Raw genomic sequence first — 18,165 nt, 5'->3', positions numbered from 1 at the left:
GGCACTCTGCCGCAGCTCCGCTCCACTCGAGTCTCCTTCCTCAACCTGTTGATTGAAATGTTGAATACAAATGTGATTAGAAAAGGAGAAACAGGAACCCGCTTTATTTCCATTTATTATCTTCACTACATTGGTCCAAAGGTCTCAAATGTTAGATGCGTTTGAAATGACGTTACAGATGAGTGAGGTGTCGGTCTACATCTGAGGTTCTTTTCCCATCACTGCTTTTGGACCTAAATCAGCCTGTTTACATTCAAACACCACAGAGCCAGTCAGTAAATTGTGCTTCACTTCAGATCAGCCTGTAGAACAAAGCTTCACACAGCGATGAAGAGATGCAACCGTAACGGAGCGTGGCAGAACTGATCCTAACCACCTGAGGGCGCAGAAGTCTCGTAGTCCGTACCCCCGCAACAGCATTATGGACGACACCGGACCCCCACCCACCATTGGACCTGTGAACAGAACCCCTCCACTGACATAACTTGACAAATAGATTTATAAAAAATACAAAAGCACTAGATTTGACATCATGAAAAGCACTTTATAGAGACCAGAAATAATAATAAAAAAAGCTGAACAGGGTCTTTGTGTCAGATCTATTTACAGCAAAACGAGCAGAAGCGGAGGGTACCGAGAAAACTAGCCTGTGGGGGAAACAGTTCTTCATTCTAGAGGTTTTACTGAAGTCGACTGTCCGTTTTCAGGGGAACAGGGGTGAGGGGGGTTAGTCCAGCGCTATGATGTCATCATCATCGTTGTCAGCTGCTGCGTCTGATTGTTCTACACGAGGACGTTTGACGGTTTCCACACCATCTGCTTCCGAGTGCTTCCTCTTGGTGCCGCTGGTCGCCACCGCAGAGCTGGACGCTTCTCCGTTCTCCTCGTCAGAGTCCACAATCATGATGTCGTCGTCCGTCGGAGCTGAAGGATGGCGAGAGATCACGAATCACGGACGGCATGATGACCCACACACACCAAGCCAAGAGGGCACTGAGCCAGCACAGTAGCGACTGTGGCAGCCTGAGTGGGCGCTGCCCTAACACACACACATTCAGTAATGACAGCAGACAGACCTTTGGCAGAGGTAGATGGCTGGGCGGAGTCCTTGTTTCCATTGGTGATGTTGTTGGCTTCTTCCTGGTTGCTCTGAGGAGGCGGGGCTTTGTCTGGGGCTTCACCGACCACCTCAAACTCCACGTCCCTCTCCAGGTCCTCACTGTCCCCACAGAGCCGGGAAATCAGATCAGCCATCCTTCAACACCCTGAGAGAGGCGGTGACCTACGTGTGCAGGACGTTGATGAGGAGCGTGTAGTCCTGGAGGAAGTCATCCGCCTGCAGTTGGCTGCCGTTGCGGATGCCAAAGTCCGACAGGAATTTACTGTTGTTGGCTGTTGAGTAGACATGAAGGATAGTCGAGTCACACTCCAGGTTATGAGAATCACAAACACAGCCAACAGCACAGGTAGGATCCTGATTTGGACTTGATCTCACCTTCTGTCTCTCCTTCCTCTGAGGAGATGAGGATGGTTCCTTTCCCATCCTCTATCTGAACATCTGGAGCCACCATTCCGAACCTCTCTTTCAGGATCTGGACAGACAAAATATCAGCTGGAGTGGGCCCTAAAACGTGGCCGTTCAGCTGGAGGAAAAGGCCTCACCCGGTCCTGCAGACAGAGGACAGTGGTTTTGTCCACGTTGACCTTGACGGTAACTTCTGGCTTGCTGGCGCAGACAAAGCAGTTGGCGCTGGGCGGGTCCAGAACGCAAGGTATCAATAGCTTCTTCCTCAGATTTGGACATTTGTTGAGGAAAATCTAAACACAAGGAGACAAATCAGTCAAAAACAGCCAAGAGCACTTGAGGAGGCCACAGCTCTTCCAGGCAAAAGTTTTGGGTTCCTTTGAAGCTGGTGTTAACACACAGGAGGATCAGGACTCCTCCTCCATCTGACTTACTAAACTTTTCAAACTTCTATTTCACAAATCTGCAGGCTTTTCAGCGAGTACCATGACCCGTTTTTTTTTAGCAGGAGAAAGTGTACTCACAGTGCGGCACGACTCCACCTCCCCTGAGAGGATCTTCAGGCCCTCCAGCACGATGAGTCCGGCGATGACGGCGTTGGTCGTGGCGATAGCCGGGATGATGTTTCCAGCCATTGCTGAGAGCACACAGACCATGAACATCTGACATCTCACAGCCACTTTTCGCACCCAAATGAGGAACTCACACTTCACATCAAAGCGACTCTTCATATTCATGCTGAAGATGTGCATGCGCAGGTTTGCTGCCGCCGTGACAAAGTCCATGGCTGGAGGGTCGTCCTGGAAGTGTTGAGGGTCAGGTGCGCGCAGAGTTCAAAAGGAAACGTCTCAGACTCACCTTGTCCCACACCAGCTCAGCCCCGTCCCCCTTGGCCTGCAGCAGGGAGCGAAGGGTCTCCACGCTTCTCTGGAAGAGCTGGCAGAGTCCCCACACGCTGAGAACCTGCTGGTCCTTCAGACCAGACACTGGGGCCACTTCTTGGGGACATGCTGGGGGCGAACAAACATTCACACTCAACAGCTCAACGAAACCATGAAGGCGAGGGTGAAACACCCTACCAGCGCTCTCCAGCTGGTGCCAGTCCAGCGGCGTCGGAGCTTTCCTCTTCTTCCACAGCTTGTCCATCGTCAGCAGGTACATGATGTCGTCCTTGAAAAGCTGTGAAGCCAAAGCAAGGCTTCACTTAAGATCAACTCCTTTCCACAAAAGTTTTATCTTCTGAAGATGCAAACCTTGTTAAAAAGTTTGACCGGGTCGTACCCGGTGGACCGAGCCCACTCTTTGGTGGAGACACGCTTGATGTCGCCGTCCTTTTCTGAGGCAGTGGCCCGTGCTGCCGTGTCTTCTGGGTTCCCTATGGAAATGATTACAACTTCAACATGCTTCAAATAATCTACTGGAATACCTGCCCCTCTCTTTGGGCCCTCCCCAGCCAAGGCTGGCAGTTTAGCCGCCTATGACTTTCCCAGCATGGGCCGGTGTTCCACTGGTTTAGCTAACATATAGAGGAGTGCGACAAGTAGGGCTGTGACAGTATGAAAATTTCATGTCACGGTACTAGCAGTATGTTGAAGTACTTCAATAGGCTGAAAACATTTAACTGTTTTTTTTTTATTAAATCATTTAATATTCAAGTGTTTACACAGAGTCTTTTACCTGCTTCAATATACAGCACAGCTGGTTGAGCTGGAACGTAAACATGTCTGAGTGCAGGTGTCTGCATTTGAAATGGTTTGCATCACTGTTGAGGATGAGGAAGCAGCTCGGAGAATCAGTGGGTCTGATGCTCCCCGAGACGTCATGACATGACGCTGGTTCTGTCATCGTTTCAGCAGCCGTGCGTGATGTTTACACCCAAGTACAGACCGCTGTAGCACAGCTGAGTCCAGAACATCAGAGTAGTCTCTTTTGTGGTCTGTCAACATGTGCAATTTGGGGCTCCAACTGACTGCAAGACTGAAACATCTCAAAATCTATTAACTTATTGACATACTAGTTATGGCTTTATAAGGCAATGAGAAATATCTCAGAGATGAACACGGTTGTATAAAAAGGAAAGGGTGATCCATGTGTCAAGGGCTTCACCAAGGTTAGCCATTTTCACATCCCGCCACACCATCACCGAACGAGGTGCAGGAGGTTCTACAGAAGCTGTCCACACCAGTGACACTCGACGGACTTACATGCAGCTTCTGGATCAGCTGTGTCCGGTGATACTTCTTGATCTGCATCTTCTTCTCCGAAAAGCTGACTGACGGGAAAGGAAAAAGTCTGATTTATTATCTGTTACATGGTTGACTGACAAGGCCTCAGGGGCAGCAGGTGTGTTATGAGACAGTCCCAAGACTCACTCACACCTACAGACATGCAACAGCCATCATCAATGTCTGTTTCTGGCACACAGGGGGAACATACAGAGAACATGCAGCAAACATAGAGCAGCCAGGTTTGACCCAAACAAGCCTCAAGCAGGGAACAAACCCAGAACATCCTTGGTGGGAGGCAGAGACCAACAACTACCCCACATAAGGTTCCACCATCAACAACTCCCTGGGACTTACTTGAAGAGGTATTTGGCCCAGACAATGCAGTGGATGGGCTCTGACGGTGTGTTTCTAATGGTGCATCCTGGGAAGGTCTTCTGGGTGGGCTTTGGTTGGCACTCGTAGCATTCGGTCAATCCCTGGTCCGACACAACAACAGGCTGTGATTAAGGAGGCGAAACACTGACCACAGCGGCAGCCATCTTTGACTCTCCAGGGGGTTACGTTAGTGTGTTGTGAGACACTGATAACCTTGATGGAAATTCAATTCAAATAAGAGATAAATTCATATTGGCAGCAGTTTTGACGACTTTTTTTGAGTAGCTGTGTTATAAATAATCTATGGTGCATTTGGATTTTTCCACTTATTTTTAATACGTTTGATCACATGACATTATTCTGAAGGCATGGCAACTCTTTCTCCATCATTCAAAAAGAAAAAAGTGTCCTTTGAGGTGCAGAGTACATGCAGTGCAATAGAGATCCTTTATTACATGAGATGTCTTTGGGGAAAACACCTACCTTCTTGATGACAGTGACCTGCCCCAGGTACCCTGCCGTGCCGCTCTCTATCAGAGGAATGTCTGCCGCCAAACACATGCGGTTCACGTGATTCCGTGCAGCTGCAGAGACAAACAGAGTGAGGTTCAAATCAGATGAGTGTGTTGCTCTTTTCAGTTACAGTAGCAGAATACCTCTGTTGTCCAGGGCGTTCATTACCAGCATGAACTGCCTGAAAAACTCCACGTTGTAGTCAGGACTGGTGAAGAAGACAAAAGGAAGGTTAAAAATCCACTGACGAACAACAAAGATGAGAATGGAGAGGCACTGACTTCATGATGCTGTCGTGGTAGGCCGTGATGTTCGCAGTGGGGCAGAAGGTTAAGGCACTCTCCTTAGCCACCTGACCGGGGCGGAGAGGCAATTACATTTAGCCAAATGTTCAGTCGTGGTGGCGAATAAAACAAGCGTACCTGTGCTTTGGACTTCCCGACATGCTTCTTCTGAAAAAGGAACTGGCGGTTGAGGTTGCTGACGTCAATTGTGTCCAAGTCGATCTGCAAAATGGAACTGATTGAGCAGGTTGTCCTGTCAACTATTTAAAACTTAGTTGCAGAGCTTATTCTCTGAGATCTTAACAACGGATATGGATGAGTGTTTACACAAGCAGCAACAAACTGATCGTACTCTGAGTCTAAATCAGACAGATTTCCAGTTAGTGAAGATGATGCCTGTTTACACACTGCGGCTGACTCTCCGATGTGACGACACCCACAGAGTTGACTCACAAACACAACCCACATTCACTTTTCAAACATTTGTCACATCGTGTCCTCAGCCTTGAGAAATTCGCTGTGAAAATCATACGCTCAAAACCAGACCCGAGTAGGAAAGGAGTTTTCCCGCCTTGGTTTATAACAACTATCACCACGCTTTGTGCATAGAAAAGTCAAATATTTAACGCTACAATCATGTCTCCGTGTTCATCAACAGGTGCGTCTCATATTCCGACGTGTCGTTACCAAAGAGCGTGTCAAGTCGTCACAGTTTGCAGCCTGACAGACATTAACGTCACTCCGTCTCCATAAGGAATGACCTGCTCTGGTCACACTACTCCGTAAACAGTGAGCCTTCACCGGAGGTGTCACCATCCAGACCGGTCAGGTGGGGTTCCAGTGTACGTGACGCCGAACCGATCCAGTTATCACCGAGCTACGCTCGAGCGATTGGTTATCCGCAGCTGATGGCGCCAAAAGAACCTACACCGGACGCAGGCTTTAGCAGCGACTTTGGACCACAAGTGTGAAGCGGGCATGTAGTAGGGGTGGAAGTGTGTGTGGTGCGGTGGTTTGGAGCCCCGTGGAGCTCCCCCAGCAGCAGCTCTTGCTGGGTTTGCGTGCATGGCGCAGCACAAAGGCTTAGCATACTAGCCGGCTAGCACCCAGACCACTCACCACTTCGATGTTTTTGAAGCCGGTGAGAACCAGGTTCTTCAGCAGCTCGCAACCGATGCCACCGGCTCCCACCACCAGGACTTTGCATGTCGAAAGCGAGTCCGCTAGCTCTTTTCGTAGCGATCCAACGAGCACCATGTCGACCGGGGAGAGACACAACAAGCCTGCTGTAGCACCGGGGGCTAGCGGCTAGCTGCCAGCGTCTTCTTCCAGCACACTGCGCATGCCCGACCCCGCCCCACTGCGATTGCCGGCTTCTTCTTCTAATGATATTTGTCGGGCATCACAGCGCCCCCAGAATGCATCTAACGGGATCTCGTTGGGTGAATGTAACCAGGCTAACTTTTTATGAGAGTGCGTCAAAGTGTCAATGTATATGTGTTACTAATGTTATTTCTGTAATAATATCAAATAATTGTGAGTTTGAAAAATACACCTACACACAATAAATCTGTTAACGCTCGTCACTTCCTGAATCGCAAGGCTTGCGCTCTGCTGTGCGTGTTTTGGCCCAGCCTCCGACCTCCACCTCTCCTCACCTCCCGCTGACCCCTGGGGGCCACAACACAAGATCAGCCCCGTTCCCCCGTCGCCACCTCACTGGCGGGTGCAATAAGCAGAGTCTTTCAGCAGGGGGCGCTGTCTGCAGTCTGGAGCTCTGACCCCAGACTGGCCTCTCGGCACTCCTCCCCGGTCCACGGTCCCCCTGCAGAGCAGATCAACCCGTGGAACCCAGCTGGACGAACCAAACATGGGCTCCAAGGTGCACGCGTGTTCGGTCCTGCTGCTCCTGCTCGTGAGCTTCCATCACTCCGCGCCCTGGCTGCTCGATGTCATCTTCCCTCGTGACGCCAAGAGTCAAGTCTCGACCAACAGCAGCACTCCTCCGCTCATCATCGGTGCGTAACCAACACGGATCCGCGCGCGCGGTCAGAGATATGCGCCTGGTTAAACGGATAATACGTCTGTCGTTTATGATGATAAGAAATTCCTGAAGTGAGTCAGGAACAACTAGAAGTGTTCCAGCCCGTATTTCTGCTGAGACAGTTACAGAACATTTCACAAGTTTAAAACTCAACAATGATTTTAAATGAGAAGTGAATTGGTGAGCCATTCATTTATCGTGTTATTATTATTATTATTTAGCATTTGCCCATTCGCTTTTGAGACGCTTTCAGAGAGATTAAAAAAAATACTGACATCTCTAAATACACATTTTAACATTTGAAGTTATAATTTGTGGAAAAGGATATGATTTGAAGACTGAAATAAATGTAATATTTACCCACTGTATTTTGAAGTTTGTTTTGTTTGTGTTGTGGTCAGAAGAGCATTTTGTTGGAATGAGAATCAACTGAAGTCAATATAACATCCTGACTCATGTTCATCCAAACACTTAACTTAGGCCTGTTATTCACCAGCTGTGCTTCCTAACCTTCCTCTACAGTTTCCTTCGTCGCGCGGCAGTTGCGATGTGATGTCAGAGGAGGCTCGATTTGGGGTTCACTGGAAAAGTTGCCTCATGTTTTCCATCCTTTTTAGTGGCGAGCTCCATCTGAGCAGCGTTTCTGCGGGCGCAGGTCAACGAACTCTGCTCATCTGACCCTGGATGGTGTGTTTGCCTGCAGAGTGGTGTTGCGTGTTGAGCTGATAAGCTGTGAGTGAGTCAGTGATGAGTGAAGAAGAGCCACATCAGGCCGCGGAATCAATCCTGCTCTCATATTGACCCTCTCACATCACGTGCGCCGGGGCCAGCTCACACTTATATTATCCAGGCTGTCATCACATTGTTTAGGTCCATGTTAAAGTTTGAAATCCAGGCAGATCCGAAGGGCCTCAGCGATCTGTGCCGGGCCCGTGTGTAAGACATGTGCACTCTGGCTGAGGAGCATCTTGGGATTCAGTCAAGCCAAAAGATCTCGCTGCTGATCATTTCTCGGTGTGGGTTCAGTTCCAGGGAACTTGGGGAACCGTCTGGAAGCAAAGCTGGACAAACCCAAACTGGTCCACTGGATGTGCTACAAGAAGACCTCGCACTGGTTCCCCCTGTGGATCGACTTCAACATGCTGATGCCCATCGGGCTGGACTGCTGGATCGACAACATCAGGTAACCAAGGCTGCACGCTCTGCTCCTTCCAGCTCTGACCCCACTTTCATCGGCAGACTGGTCTACAACCGCACGACTCGGCGCTCCTCCAACTCACCCGGTGTGGAGGTGCGGGTCCCTGGGTTTGGACAGACGTACCCCATTGAGTTTCTGGACTTTAACAATCTGGCAGGTCAGATGAATGCGGTGCAAGTCCCTCAAGTTTGATCATCTGTTTCCACGCTAACGTGACTGAACGGTTGTCAGGTTATTTTCACACAATGGTGCAGCACCTGGTCAACATCGGATACGTCCGGAACGCCACGATTCGAGGAGCGCCGTACGACTGGAGGTACACGCCCAGTAAGTGGACAGTGTTGCACTCTGACCATAATGTACTGTACAATATCATGCCACACCACGCCTCGCCAAGCCACGACAAGCCAAGCTACACCATTCCATGCCATGCCATGACACGCCACGCTACATCATGCCACACCACGGCAAGCCACATCATGCCGCACCGCACCGTACATGCCATGCCACGGCAAGGCACATCATGCCACGCCACGCCACGCCACACCATGCCACACCACGGCAAGCCACATCATGCCGCACCGCACCGTACATGCCATGCCACATCATGCCATGCCATGCCACACCACGGCAAGGCACATCATGCCACGCCACACCATGCCACGCCACATCATGACATGCCACGCCAAGCCACATCATGCCGCACCATTGACAAAGACAAATGTCCTCCATCCAACAGATGAGAACCAGGAATATCTAGCGAAGCTCCGGGGTTTGGTGGAGGAGATGTACGACCAGTACCAGGAGCCAGTTTACCTGATGGGCCACAGCATGGGCTGCCACTACGTCCTCTACTTCCTCAATCACCAAACCAAGTCCTGGAAGGAGAAGTACATCCGGGGCTTTATCTCTCTGGGGGCGCCATGGGGTGGCGCTGTGAAGCCCCTGCGCGTCATGGCTTCAGGTATCAGCAGCGCGTTCGCTCTCAGGCTCCGGTCGAAAAGGTCACCTGCTGGACTCTGGTGTCGCAGGTGAAAACGACGGCATCCCCATGATCTCCAACATCAAGATCCGCGAGGAGCAGAGGATGACCACCACCAACCCCTGGATGCTGCCCTCTGAGGAGGCCTGGCCCAAAGACCACGCCTTCATCTCCACACCCAGCTTCAACTACACCAACCAGGACTACAAACGCTTCTTCACTGACATCAACTTTGAGGATGGATGGTAACAAGCATGCTTCTCTCCTCACCTCTTGATTCTGAATCTACCCCAACCATCACTACAAATCTTACTCGTATTAGTACTTCTACCCCCCGACGACTAATTACTGTTACTTTTGTTACTACTGTTCCTTCTTCTGTTGCTGCCATTATTTCCCCAACTGTTCATCAAGTTCTTAATGCTACTTCTTCAACTACTCTCTCGTAATACTTCACTGAGCAATACTTATTCTTCCACTGGTAACTACTACTTCTACCAATATTACATCAAGCACCACGACCTTTTCTACTTATAATGCTACTACAAAACCTGGCCACTGTCATTATTTTTTATCTCTGGCTGTAAAGCCTCCGCTTCCCTAAAAATAGGATCAGTAACATTACACCCCACTACTATTACGACTATGTGTACTTCACCTACTCCTGCTGCCGCACAACACCCCTCCCTTAAATATTTCTACCACTGCACTACTAATAGTCAAATCACTATTTTTTAAAATAAAAATACTACACCTACACTGACTTCAACTACTTCTACTTCCACCCGGCTACTACAAAAGTACTTTTACTGCTGCTTCCTCAGGTTGCAATTTGCAGCCACCCCCTTCTACTGTAGCTAGTACTACTCACTCTACGACTACGGTATTTGTATGTTACTTTTCCTCAAGGATGCGGTGGGTTATCCTTCAATCATAACTCACGGTTAGTGATTCCGCTCAGTTTCAGAAGTGACCCTGAATAGCTTTGTTTTGAAAGTGAAACAGGAAGTTAGCTGGGCGGCACACGTCATTGCAGTGGTGTTAGTACAATATCTTACCGGAAACGTTATGCAACAGTGCAAGGTAACTGTTGGTGAACCGACAATAGCAAGATGATGACTTTCTTGCTCAGCAACCGGTTCTGTGAAGTGAGAACCTCCCTAGGCCTGGAGTAGTCTTGAACAGAGAGCTCGAAGAAGTGAGTTGAGAGTTGTGTAGCCTCAACCCTGCTGAGAGTTGTGTAGTCCACCACTCCGTCATCAAATTCTGCCCGAGTGAAAACGTTTTCCTCTCGCAAGTGTCTCCCTCCTGGAGGGTTTCTGAGGAGCTCCTAGATGAACCAGAAGTTGTCCTCATGTTGGGACAACCCAACTAAAATGTTTGTGTTCCATGAATCGAAAAACAACTTGAAGCAGTGAAAACAATGGGGACCAACAGTGAGACGTGACTGCTCTTGTGGTTCCAGGCACATGTGGGAGGACACCAAGAACCTCACCAGTTACCTTCCCCCTCCCGGAGTTGAGACGTGGTGCATGTACGGCGTGGGACTACCAACCCCGGTGACCTACATTTACGATGAGAACTTTCCCAACTCCGACCCGACAGGCTACGTTTATGCCGACGGGGACGACACGGTGGACAGCCTGAGCATGAGTCTGTGCAAACGCTGGGTGAACAAGCAGACCCCGCCCGTCCACGTGACTGAGTTCAAGGGCTTGACCCACCTAGACATTGTGTTCCACGAGCAGGTGCTAGACCTGGTCCAGGCCATTCTGGAAGGCCGGAGCAACACCTCCGAGGTGGTGGAGGTCAGATCGCAGCAGTGAGGTGTCTGAGGCGGCTGCCGTGTTTATGTGCAGGCGCAGCAGGTAACCCTGACCCCTCACACTGGGAAAACAAGACCCCCTCATCTAGACTAAAGGTTGCTGGCAAGCAAGAGTCTGCTGGCTGTCACTTTGGACTTTATTTTATTTGATGGTATTTATAATCTCAAACATGGTGTTTTGAACCACTGTGATTTCTTTCAAAACCACTGAATCAAAAACGGAAGTGTAAACAAGAAGTGTGAATAAAATGTTAACCGCGAGCCGGTGCTTGTTCTCATGCCATTCTTCTGTGTCATGCATGATGTACACGGCACTAGTTACAGTTCACAACATGGTAATAAACTGTAGTGAGGTCCACCGTGCTGGACACGACTGCAGGGTGTACTGTTCACCAGCATACTATGCTACTCTACCAGATATTTGTGCTGCGCTAAGCAATACACATAAAAACAAAGTATATTGTATAACATGCTCAAGTATCTCTGCTGCTCCAGACATTACACTACACTGATGGACCTCTTTGATACGACAATAGACTACACAGTTCAGCACGATACTAGGCAAGAAAATACTACTTCATGACCTCTTAAATTGACATCATTAATTGCAGAAAGTTGCGAGTGGATTTTACATGGAGCCATGGTCCAGCATCTCCTCTGACCTACATCATCAGGCAAACAGCCACAGCATTGATTTAATGATTTGGTAAAAAAAAACAAAAACGCACAATCAGTGACCTCATTATTTAGGTAGAGATAATGTGGATGAGCTCACTGTAAAATGGAATAAAAAGGGCAGGCAAACCTGCAACCTCAGGTGCTTCAGGGGTGTGCTCTGTGTTCCACAGAGAAGTGGAACGACTTCACGACTTCACATGTTGTACTGCATAAATCAAATTTTGGCTGCCATTAGGATGAAAGGGATCTCAAAAGGTCGTGATAGCGCAATAACATTACTTGGCGAGTTTGAGTTTCACACAAATGTTTTAAAAGTCTTCTTGTGTGGCCGAGTTTGACTCCTCTGACACCTCTCTCTCTCTCTCTTTATAACATGCTCAAGTATCTATATCTATATACATATATATAGATATAGATATATAAAATGTACGTTACATCACAGCTGTTGTTGTCGATATATATGTATATATATATATATTAGTGCTGTAATTTTCGATTAATTAATTACGCCGCAATTTAACGCGTTAAAAAATGTCAACGGTTCTTCATTTTGCCTCATTTAAAAACATTTTTGGGAACAGCTTTATTTTATTTATCTCTCACTGTATTGCTGTATTTGTTCCACATTTTTGAGAACAGCTTTATTTTATTTATCTCTCACTGTATTGCTGTATTGGTTCCACATTTTTGAACCATGCACCTGGCCTCACTGGTTTGCAGAGGTGCTTGACCTTCACTTTTGGATTTCATTTATGAAGCACAGTCAGCAATATAAAAAATGGATTTCAAATCTTCTCTTCATACTGTATTCAATTGATTAGTCATGCACTACAATTTTTTAATATCCTAGAACTCAAATTCTTTATCAGGAGACCTTTAGCAGCTATGACATAAAAATGCACAAAATCCTGTAATTAATTTGATTATTTTTTTAATCGACTGACAGCACTAATATTATATAATATATAAAACTTTACGTTACATCACAGCTGTTGTTGTCGATCAAAGGAAACGCGCTGGATCAAGGTCGATTGGATATTATAAATGTGTGTAAAGACAGATAATGTTCGCAATCGAATCAAGATCGTAAACTCAGGCTCCCAAGACACTCTTCAATTTTAATTAATATTAGTTCAGGCCAATCGATTAGATCGGGGCTCGTTAGCCTATGTCTTGCTGTGTTTACCTCTTGAATCGATTGCTCTTTGATCCACACACCTACCTGTAATCGGCTGCTGACTCGTGATCTGGTTCTCATCTTCCTGTTCGTCGGTCAAACCTGTCAGGAGTGTTTGAGGAAGCTGGGGAAGTCCACGACACTTGGAGCCGAACCGACGAGCCAAAGATGCAGGAGAGGCGATGAGCCGGCAGTAGCCATGTCGAGCTCGACGAGGATCAGCAGCTTCTCTTCGCTGGTTCTGCTACAGCTGCTGCTGCTGCTGGGCGGCCAGAGTGCGGGGCTTCCCCTGGATCGATGCCCCGGACACAAGAGCTGCTCGCCCCCGAGACCCCCGGTCGTCCTCAGTGAGTGCACTGTTCTGCTCTTATCGGTTGCGAAGTTAAACTAACACAGAGCGGCTCTTACACAACGAGCCGCCGATGGCGCGTCACAGAACTCCGTTTAAAAATCCCACAAAACTTTCTTTTACTTTCTTGTCCTCGCAAAACCCGTCTTTCTTCCAAAAACGTTGTGTTCGAAAAGTAACTGGTGCTTTGTCGCATAATTCGGCTGTGATGTGTTGTTCTGATGTGTTTTCACTTTATAGTAAATTCAACTTTTGTGAGTGTTTTTTTGTTTTGCTGTGAGATCACGAGCTGGTTGTGTTTAATGTCAACGGAATCACGGTGTGTTGCTCTTCAGAAAGAGTTTTCAGTGAGTTTTTGTGCGAGTGTGTTGTGTTTTTTTCCTCAGAAACCTCCATCTGGGATTTGAGTTTCTGCCTCACACACTGGAGCTTTCTTTCCAGCTGTGTCACATGACAGTTTGGCAGCGAAGCCAACCACCATCTTCTGGTTCGTCTCTTCCTCATTGCGCTCTGTAGTCACATGACCTCACCTGTGTGGCGCCTTCAGCTGCCTGGCTTCGGAGGCTCATCACACCCCCGGGCGCGTTGGCTTCCCGCTCCTCTCCGCGCCGACATGAATTCTCAGACCTGATTCTTAATCTTCCTGGGGTTATCAGCTCAGATAGGTTTGTGTTTGGGAGTTGACACGCGCATTGATTGACATTTCCTCGTCTAAATTGTCAAGATGTTTGAGTCTCTTGTGTGTGTGTGTGGTTGCTTCAGACCTGACGAAGGTGAACTCACTTCCTCTACTGTAACGTGATTATTGCACCCAAACCCAGGGGAAGTTCCAAAAACAGGCTTCACCATTCCACTGCGGCACTTGAGGGAAGTGACCGGGGGAGATTGGAAACAAGTTGGTGCCATAGATGAGTGAGATTTTCATTCTGAAAAAGTTGAGGCAAGTCGATCTGTGTTGGTGGTTAGAGCTGAGCCAGAGGGCTTTTCAAACTTGCACGGAGTCAGGAAAAGGAGGTGACTTGGACCAGGTTTTGGTGAGTCGAGCATGATGACTCAAGAGCTGAGCTGGAGCACTGCCTCACCACGACAAGAGCGAGGCCGTTTGATGCGCCACAGCAGTGTTTTGAAAAAGAGCTGAGCCAGAGAGCAGCCCCAGACTGTTCTCGATGGTTGTTTTGAAGAAGAGCTGCTTAGAAATGGATCATTTTGACAAAAGCAGTGGCACCAGACGACGCTTTATTCTCTCCATATTTCCCATCGAAAGCTGTGTTTTGAAAAAGAGCTGAGTCAGAGGGCAGCTGGAGACTGTTCTCTGCGGTTTTGAAGAAGAGCTGCTTAGAAATGGATAATTTTGACAAAAGCAGTGGCGCCAGGCGACGCTTTATTCCTTCTATATTTCCCCCAAAATAGTTCAAACAGATCAGGGCCGAGTCCCCCGCGTGGCCAGGCTCCTCACGGTCTTGAATGACTGTGTGGCGTTTGAAGGTGATAAAGTGTCATGACCAAACTCAGACCTGCCTCCGCTCCCTGCAGTTCCGGGCGACCTGGGGAACCAGCTGGAGGCTAAGTTGGATAAGCCCAGCGTGGTCCACTACATCTGCTACAAGAAGACCGACTCCTTCTTCACGCTGTGGCTCAACCTGGAGCTCCTGGTTCCTGTGGCCATCGACTGCTGGATCGACAACATCCGGTGAGTCCAGCTCACGCAGTCATGACGGAGTTCGCGTGATGGGCCTCGGTTGGTATCGTTTCCCTAAACTTTGCTTTCAGTTTTGCTCGTTCGATTGAGAGTTCTCTTCCAAGAACTTCCCTGAAATCACGGAGTGGAATCTTGAGTCTGCTCAGAGGCTCGGTGTGACCTCTCCTGAGGGGTTACTAAAGGTCGGACTGTTCGATTGTTTTGGAGGGAAAGAGAGCGCGGTGCAAACTCCAAAAGATTTGTCCCTCAAGTCTGCAGAGAGACAGGTCGTCTTATCAGGCCAAACAGAACTTTGGCTGGTCCACTGATCAACACCTCCGTGACAGGAAGCAGAGTCAGCGCTTGAAAAACAAGTGACCTGGTGAACCAGTCCTGGTCGTCTTCTCGTCCGACCTCTTCAGAGTCATAGCAGTGTGAGATGGAGCGAGAGACAGAGAGAGAGAGACTGACTGCTGTGTGTGTGTGTGTGTGCAGGTTGATCTACAACAGAACCACACACACCACCTCCTCCCCTCCTGGTGTCAACATCAGGGTCCCGGGTTTCGGGGACACCAGTTCCATCGAGTATCTGGATCCCAGTGGCCGAAGTGTGGGTGAGTGTCCTCGCACGGAGACTCACACCGTCGTGTGACTTTAGTCCCGGCCCCTTTAAGAATGACTGACAGCTGGCTGTGGTCCCGCAGGTATGTATTTCTTCAGCATCGTCCAGGCGCTAGTGGAGTGGGGCTACACCAGAGGTGACGACGTCAGAGGAGCGCCGTACGACTGGAGGAAGGCTCCAAGTGAGGACACACACGTTTGTCTCTATCCTTGTGAGGACCTCTCCTGGCCATGCCCCCTCCCCCGGAACACATGACTCACCTGTTTGAACCCTCAAATTGAGACTTGAGACCAGCCAAATGGTCCTCACAAGGGTAGTGCTTTGTCAAGAATTGGTCCCCACAGACTAGTATAAACAATCCCACGCATACATGTTTCTGTTTCTGAACCAAACTTAGTTATTTTGTCTCCATCCTCAAGTTATGAGACTTGAGACCTGGTGGGGAGCAGCAAAAATGTATCAAACAATGTGAAATATAAGTATAACAAGTTTAGCAAAACAAGTTGACATGCACCTGTCTCCGCAGACGAGAACAAGGAGTACTTCCTGGCGCTGCAGCGGATGATCGAGGAGATGGCAGCGAAGGCGGGCGGGCCGGTGGTTCTGATCGCTCACAGCATGGGCAACATGTACACGCTCTACTTCCTCAACCACCAGCCGCAGGCCTGGAAGGACAAGTACATCAAGTCCTTCATCTCTCTGGGCCCCCCCTGGGCCGGCGTGGCCAAGACCCTGAGGGTCATCGCCTCCGGTAAGACGCTGGCCGGAGGCCGGGCAGCCAGGCAGACGCCTCTCACCTCCCTTCCTGTCCACAGGAGACAACAACCGCATCCCTGTCATCAGCCCGCTGAAGATCCGGGGACAGCAGCGCTCAGCTGTGTCCACGTCCTGGCTGTTCCCATACGCTCACACCTGGCCCCACGACAAGGTGTGTGAGTGTGTGTGAGTGTGTGTGAGTGTGTGTGAGTGTGTGTGTGAGTGTGTGTGAGTGTGTGTGTGTGTGTGTGCGTGCGTGCGTGCGTGCGTGCGTGCGTGCGTGTGAGTGAGAGTGTGAGTGTCTGTGTCTGTGTGTGTGTGTGAGTGAGAGCGTGAGTGAGAGTGTGTGTGTGTGTGTGTGTGTGTGTGTGTGTGTGTGTGTGTGTGTGTGTGTGTGTGTGTGTGTGTGTGTGTGTGTGTGTGTGTGTGTGTGTGTGTGTGTGTGTGTGTGTGTGTGAGAGCGTGTGTGAGAGCGTGTGTGAGAGCGTGTGTGAGAGCGTGTGTGAGAGTGTGTGTGTGTGTGTGAGTGAGAGTGTGTGTGTGTGTGTGTGTGTGAGTGAGAGTGTGAGTGTGTGTGTGAGTGATTAAAACCTCCAACTTGTCCGCCCCCCTCCCCCCAGGTTCTGGTGCAGACGCCCAAGGCCAACTACACGGTGCTGGATTACAAGCGCTTTTACTCGGACGTGGGCTTTGAGGACGGCTGGATGATGCGGCAGGACACGGAGCCGCTGGTGTCGGAGCTGACGGCGCCGGGCGTGCCGCTCCACTGCCTGTACGGCACCGGCATCCCCACCTCTGACTCCTTCCAGTACTCCGACAAGTTCCCGGACGTGGAGCCCACCGTCATCTGGGGCGACGGCGACGGCACGGTGAACCTGCGCAGCGCCATCCAGTGCAAGCGCTGGGTGTCGCAGCAGAAGCAGCCGGTGGTTCTGAAAGAGCTGCCGGGGAACGAGCACGTGAACATGCTGCTGAACTTCACCACCGTGGCCTACATCAAGACGGTGGTCTTCTCTCCGTGACGCTGCGGCTGAGACAGCGCTCGGTCACATGACCGCGCCTGTGGATCGCTGCGTCCGAGGCGTCCTCGCTGATCAAATCCACGTTTTAAAATGATTTTAACTGCAGTAGCGAAGTCATTCGTGCTGTGACTCCTTTTTATCCCCGTACTTCCACGCGTTTGTTTAAATTTTCCTACAAGTATTGAAAGCTGTTTTTGATTTGAGCTCTGCAGTTCAACACGAAGGCTACACACTGTGATGCCACAGGAAAAGGCGCTGGCTTTAGTGAGACAAACTCTGGTTTGGTTTCTTAGGAAAAGAACAACTGAGATGCTTTCAGACAAAGACAAAAAAAAGTTGTGTATTTAATTCCAGTTAATTGTGATTCCCTTTTTATTGGAGCCATTTTTCCTTCCATTGTGTCTTTCTTGGACTGAGAAGAGTACAGAGCAAAACCTTCCATTTTGGCTGAGAAGTCACACCTTCCTGATGCTGATCTGTGGTCTCCATGTTGATCTCGGTCACGTGATCGGGGCTGCTCAACTGCCAAAGCCAGTCGTCTGGATCGCCAGTGTTAGCGTGGACCTCTGGAGCTTTACCTGCCGCGTGTTTATTTTAATGATCTCAGGACGGTTTCCTTGTCACAAGTTCTGAACTTACGGGAGGCCAACTCATCATCTCCAGCACATCATCCACAAGTGTTCGATCCAGATGTTCTCGATGTGAAGAGTAACTTATTTTTTCATGTGTTTCTCTCATGCAAGTGCCTCGAGCTGCCTGTGCGTTTACACTTGCCGTCAGTCGATGTTTAGTCTCATGTGCCAACCGCACTGCCGGGACCACCTTGTGACTCCTCAGATGTTCTTGCTAATCTGTTGCCTTCTGTGAGTAAAATATTCACAAATTTCCAACAACTGTGTTTCTCTTCCC

General features: G+C 49.3%; 3 protein-coding genes across 3 annotated transcripts; 2 read left to right on the top strand and 1 right to left on the bottom strand.

Annotated features, from left to right (window-relative positions):
* Positions 1 to 103: 103 nt before the first annotated feature.
* Positions 104 to 6,257, bottom strand: uba2 (ubiquitin-like modifier activating enzyme 2). The gene is made up of 17 exons (XM_053885126.1): positions 6,045 to 6,257; positions 5,064 to 5,147; positions 4,923 to 4,993; positions 4,785 to 4,849; positions 4,612 to 4,712; positions 4,108 to 4,229; positions 3,730 to 3,797; positions 2,779 to 2,900; positions 2,605 to 2,704; positions 2,384 to 2,535; positions 2,232 to 2,325; positions 2,050 to 2,162; positions 1,663 to 1,818; positions 1,496 to 1,592; positions 1,287 to 1,392; positions 1,077 to 1,219; positions 104 to 924 (listed from the first exon to the last, which is right to left on the bottom strand). The coding sequence occupies exons 1-17, from the start codon at positions 6,180 to 6,182 to the stop codon at positions 728 to 730; spliced, it is 1,929 nt and encodes a 642-aa protein (XP_053741101.1). The 5' UTR covers positions 6,183 to 6,257; the 3' UTR covers positions 104 to 727.
* Positions 6,258 to 6,766: 509 nt separating this feature from the next.
* On the top strand, positions 6,767 to 11,246 carry lcat (lecithin-cholesterol acyltransferase). Its single transcript, XM_053885127.1, has 7 exons — positions 6,767 to 6,943; positions 7,996 to 8,152; positions 8,209 to 8,324; positions 8,399 to 8,494; positions 8,907 to 9,131; positions 9,199 to 9,394; positions 10,615 to 11,246. The coding sequence occupies exons 1-7, from the start codon at positions 6,796 to 6,798 to the stop codon at positions 10,973 to 10,975; spliced, it is 1,299 nt and encodes a 432-aa protein (XP_053741102.1). The 5' UTR covers positions 6,767 to 6,795; the 3' UTR covers positions 10,976 to 11,246.
* A 1,477-nt stretch (positions 11,247 to 12,723) lies between these two features.
* On the top strand, positions 12,724 to 18,149 carry pla2g15 (phospholipase A2, group XV). Its single transcript, XM_053885019.1, has 7 exons — positions 12,724 to 13,176; positions 14,712 to 14,868; positions 15,352 to 15,470; positions 15,561 to 15,659; positions 16,005 to 16,229; positions 16,294 to 16,406; positions 16,855 to 18,149. Exons 1-7 carry the CDS (start codon positions 13,029 to 13,031, stop codon positions 17,254 to 17,256), a joined length of 1,263 nt encoding a protein of 420 aa, XP_053740994.1. The 5' UTR covers positions 12,724 to 13,028; the 3' UTR covers positions 17,257 to 18,149.
* Positions 18,150 to 18,165: the final 16 nt, after the last annotated feature.

Source organism: Synchiropus splendidus, chromosome 14 (genome assembly GCF_027744825.2).
Source record: "Synchiropus splendidus isolate RoL2022-P1 chromosome 14, RoL_Sspl_1.0, whole genome shotgun sequence".
NCBI lineage: Eukaryota > Metazoa > Chordata > Actinopteri > Syngnathiformes > Callionymidae > Synchiropus > Synchiropus splendidus.
This window is presented reverse-complemented; position numbering and strand designations above follow the sequence as displayed.